This window comes from Wolffia australiana, chromosome 1 (genome assembly GCF_029677425.1).
Source record: "Wolffia australiana isolate 7733 chromosome 1, ASM2967742v1".
Taxonomy (NCBI): Eukaryota; Viridiplantae; Streptophyta; class Magnoliopsida; order Alismatales; family Araceae; genus Wolffia; species Wolffia australiana.
Genome location: NC_135835.1, coordinates 17552290 through 17557500, shown reverse-complemented (window position 1 = coordinate 17557500; position 5211 = coordinate 17552290). Strand labels below are relative to the sequence as shown.

The 5211-nt window shown below is 48.9% G+C and overlaps 1 protein-coding gene across 1 annotated transcript; it reads left to right on the top strand.

Annotated features, from left to right (window-relative positions):
• The first annotated feature begins 628 nt into the window (after positions 1–628).
• On the top strand, positions 629–1270 carry LOC144709200 (uncharacterized). Its single transcript, XM_078582656.1, has one exon. It carries the CDS (start codon positions 723–725, stop codon positions 1173–1175), a length of 453 nt encoding a protein of 150 aa, XP_078438782.1. The 5' UTR covers positions 629–722; the 3' UTR covers positions 1176–1270.
• Positions 1271–5211: the final 3941 nt, after the last annotated feature.

The window sequence follows — 5211 nt, the reverse complement described above, 5'->3', positions numbered from 1 at the left end:
CCGGTTTATGAGCCTCTTTCGCTGAACCTTTTTCTCGGGCAAACGCGTGGTAGTCTTCCTTTCACGGTAGGATTACTCGGCGGGTTAGCAATTAAAACACATAGCTTCTTGTCTTTTCCATCCCGAGGATTAGTCGTTTCTAGTGAACGCCTTTACGCAATTTCGGGGAAGCTCTTTAAGTATCTGGACGTGGACTTATTCATGGCCAGGATGAAGATACGGCATCCGGTGGAGGGGTACCTAGTCCGGAAGTGGCCGCCATCCACGTTGACCCGAGCAACTCGGGAGGAGGAACCCGATACGGGCCAGCTGTCCGTTGTGAAGGCCTCAACCTCGGCCGCCGTCGCTCCTCGGGAGGAGGAACCAAAAATTCGGACCGTGGGAGAGTGATGAACGATGACACCCGTGGGACGGTTTTCTGACTGTGACAAACCACTTAAAGAGGCCACTCACTCTGCGTATTGCTGCGTATTGCGTATTGTGCAGCCTGGGCGAGGATACACTGTACTGGGTGGAGGTCTCCCGCGAATGAATGCCCGGGTGCGTTCCCCTTAGATTCCTACGGCAGAAGCGGCCGCGCGCGTATCATCTATAAATACCCTTTCCCAAGACTCTGGCTTGCGCGCCGAGCCCGCAGCAGATCTTCTTCAGCCGTCACTCGTAGGCCCTCTTCTCGCCATCTGCTGCGGGGATCCGTCTCAGGCGCAGTCAGCTTTCCTCCGATGGCCAAGAACACCATCGACGCCCACCGCGAGGGTGCCGAGATCTACACCGGGGACGAGCTGTGTCGCCAAAAGACCATCCAGCTTTTGGAGGAGCTGAACATGCCTCGCGGCCTCCTTCCCATCCAGGACGTTTATGAGATCGGCATTAACCGCCGCACCGGCTTTGTCTGGCTGCGCCAGAAGCAGGCGCTGAACTACACCTTTCGCAAGGCCGGGCGTCTTGTTTCCTTCGGCGCCGAGGTCACCGGCTTTGTGGAGGACCGCCGCATGCGGCAAGTGACGGGCGTCAAATCCAAGGAGCTTCTCATGTGGATCTCGCTGGGAGAGTTCTACGTGAATCCTAAGGACCACACCAAGATTACCTTCAGGACTCCGGCGGGTCTCTCGAAGACCTACCCCGCTTCAGCCTTCGAGCTGGAAGAGCAAGGAAACACGAGAGCTATTGTGTAGGCGGGCGTCCTGTTTCCTTCCCCGTACTACCCAATTGTCGCCAGATTAGCCGGGATCAGCCTCAAATCGGGGCTCATCCCGGTGATTCATTGATTCATGCATTGAAAGATAACGCACTCGTGATTTCCCGCTCTTACGATCGCACGGTACGGCCCCTCCGTTGCTCCTCTTTTGGATACAGCTAGAGAGCAGCTAGGAGTGGTATAAATTGAACATAAACAACTAAGTATGGCCTTTTCTGCATGAATGCTTAGGAGGTGCGGTAGGCCGTAAAATGTTACGAGGCGCTACTCCTATATATCACTCGTGCAGTGCATAAGGAATAGGTCCAAAACTATTCATTACTTCTATTAGTCGTGGGCTTTAGGCGGGGGTGTGATGGTCATTGGACCCGTACTCATACAACTATATTTAACTTTCCTTATAAAACGTACTCTCGCATAAAATGCACACCTCCCCCATCATTTTCCTCCCATGACACCGGGCTCTATGAAAGTACCGGGCGAAAGCTTGGTCGATCGAAGTACAAGTACGCCTCCACATGCGCCTTTTTCGTACAGCGTCCTTTTGTTGTATCCAACAGCACGCGAGATTAGTCTCCTTATCTCGTTCCGCCTTAAAATTATGGGGATTATTCCACGCGAAGCAAGCATAGCCCTATCCCGCAACCAGCTTGATCCCGTCGAGCCTTTGGTCAACGCGTTTAGCTGCCGGTATTGTGTCTTTCTTGTGCGACGACAGGCCGCGCGTGCGATTCCAAATCGGGGCCCTATCGCATTCGATCAACTTTCACTGCAGGAGTGACCACAGGAGAATGAATAGGAGGGGATTTTTTGCGTGCTACATAATAACAGATCGCGCGATTTTGTGTAGTGACAGAATCCGTCAATGGGACCTGCGTGCTGCAGAAAACAATGGGAATTGAGAGCCTGGGGTCAACGCGCTTTGGTGTTAGCTGCTTCTATTCTTACTGCATCTCTCTGATGATATGGTCGGCATTTTATCCGAATGTATGTTCGGATGACACAAAAGGGCAATCCGAAGCGGGACAACGGGTTATTCCAATGCGTCTTACTCCCCGAATCTGTTGCGATAAGTCAGACCCCTCACACATCAAAGGTGCTACGGATTCGGTGAAGAGTGCACGCACTCTCTCATAGATTCATGTAGAGAACGCCGTACTTAATTATTTTGTGTTCATTTTATGCCACCCCCACCTTCAAGTTATGTTTATGCTACCGTGAAGACACTCGGGCTCTAGCGTGCGTTGAAGAAAAAAATAATGCTTCGTGGAAGATTGGAGCACAAACTCCATTACGCTTTTCCTGACTGTTTCACGGTGGAGTGCCATCATACTGAGCGAAGCACGGTCTGAGAGAACAATGACAGTGCCAGTTCCTAAGGCGAATTTCTGGATAAGATTCATAAGCCAACTACTCGAAATAAGTGCAGAGGTATTAGTTATTTCCACGGAAAAAAAAAAGCAAGCATCGAGGACCCCTCCCCAGATCTCGTGTCACGTGTTTTATATAATTGAAACGTCATTTGCTGTAGTTGAAAGTAAAAAAAGGACAATTTGTGTTTCTCGGTTAAGTGACGGAAATTCCGTAGACTTCGGCACTGTCTCACCGGTTTATACTAACTTTGCACTGTGGTCATGTGGGGCATGAGATATTTTAAAATCAGGCTCATCGTGGTGTAAATCCGATGGAATGCCAGTGTTCCCTTGTTCTCCTGATTTTAAGGGTGACCTTTGCTATTTTATTCACGCACCGTTATTTTGTTGGCTTCACAAACTTATTTGTTCCGCAATTTGGGCGCACTGCGCTAAGGTCTGTGAAAGCTGACCGATAAGTTCTGAAGACATGCGCTATAGGACTCCTTATCGATACCTATCTGTTCTTTTATCTATGTGTGATGTTTAAATATCTATGTTAATCATTCACAGTGGCGCAATTTGTCTCCACCCCTCTCTTCAAGGTTCTGCCTCTTCCTTTGGCCGTTGGTTATTTTGACATGCCGGCCGTCGGCGAAAGAGGCCTAAATAAAGCCAGTGTCGTGATTTGGGACTCGTCGAGGGCTTCATAAAGGGAGCTGATTTTGACTTCTCACCGACATTTGTATCTTTAAACTTTTTTAAGATTAAGTCGAGGCAAAGCGGAACTCGCGTGTCTTAGGGCGTAAGATGTGCCTTTTCCTAGATTCGGGCCTAAGCCCGTGGCCAGCTGAGGGTGCATGAACCATTTCACAGCAACTTCCTGCCGTCACTTGTTGTGTCACGTAATCACGGGCCCGTGAGATGGGACAGTTGTGCGATTACACAGGCGTGGCCCTGATCGGATCCTCATTGGTGATCCCGTTTAGTAGTGGTGCGACCGAGCGGCGTCCACATATCCCTTTTTAGATGCTGCAATGCGCGGCCAATGACCTAACGGCATCATCTTCGTCTGGCTGCCGATTATCCTAAGCGGTGCACGATGCTGTGTTGGGTACACGATCACCTTCGTAGGCTTGTTGATGCGTCGAGCTGAGTTGGTTTTGAGTCGAGTCATGCGTCCATCCTGTCATGGTCAAAACACAACCGCCCATGGGCAAGCTGTTTTGTTGTCTAATGCCTGCGTCACACTCACCACGACAGTGACATGAATTGTCCCGGCGAAAGTTTTGGCGTAAAATGATCCATGGATTCGTGGTAGATTGTTTCACGAACTCCCTTCACGAGGAGCGACACTCTCTGGCGTGGCGTCACCCGCTCTTGCGGTGCGGGATGGCGTCGCTCATTATAGGAGGAGCAAATACTTGAACCGGTCCGGATGTTGCGTTGTCCTTGTGGAATATTTGCATGGATAGGGAGGTTCGAGATACGGGGTTGAGGACAAGTAATGATCTGAGTATAAGAGCCTGACCCGCCTCGGCTTATGATTAATCGTATCTTTGAGGTCCATTATACTGATCCTAACGGTGAATAACATTTTTAGAGTAATGCACAACACCGGGCTCAGTACATACCACGCGAGAAGTGGACTGTGAGGTTGCCTCTTAGGCCATAGGCGTATTCGACAGTGTGTCCATGGCCCAGGAAGTCCTTTTTGCAATCGTGCAGCCCCACTTTCTATGGCGTGAGCATTCGGTCTAATCCCCACATCGAATAGGGATGTCCAAAGGATGTAGAAGCGGCGTGCAAAGAATATCGTCAGACCTAACGCTTTTCACCAAAAAATTGAGTACAGTATGTGACGATGCATATCGTTATCAACCCCGTACGTAGGTCCACTCTTCTTATTATGACACCCATTGACACGGTATAATTATGCGGTAAAGCCCAAATATACTACACCCATAGAGCACATAATGTGCTGTGGAAACTGAGTGAGAGATTTTATCTATCAGCGCGGATTGATGTCAGGTATAATACTAAAATAACCGTGGTAGCATCATATCGAAGAAGATCTGTAGGAGCACAAAATAAGAAGCTATGCAGAAAGTCAAGACATGAAGATCGAAAAGATCAAAAGGACACAGTTGGGAGAAGAGCTACCAAAGGACACAGTTTGAGCGGCGAATCTGATATCGGCGTACTACATCCAGGGTGTGCGTACAATGTATATCGTAAACATCACGGGCCACATAAGTAAGCCAAGTGTAATATCAAGAATTAGATAAAGTGAAAGAGAAAAACTAGTTCTGCTCGAGAATGCACCCACTGATCCATGTACCAACGTAACTAAGGCCGTCAGCGATTTCCTTGACTTTCTGCCCATCCGAAGTGATGTCTTCAAGTGAAAACGCACCCTTGGCTGTCGTAAAATGAAGATTGCATATCTTGGTTGATTTAATAAACATCCCGTTCATAACTGGAGAAGACAAGCTGTGTTGCATAATGAAACTTTGGGTTTGACAGGAAATGTTTTGAGATTCACTGACTCAGACAAATTTCAGGAAACACGTAATTTTGTATAACTTTTGTCTGTCTTCTGCCCGGTATCTCTCTCTCTGGTAGTATCTCGGCCTCCCGATGATTCTCTACCCGCTCTCT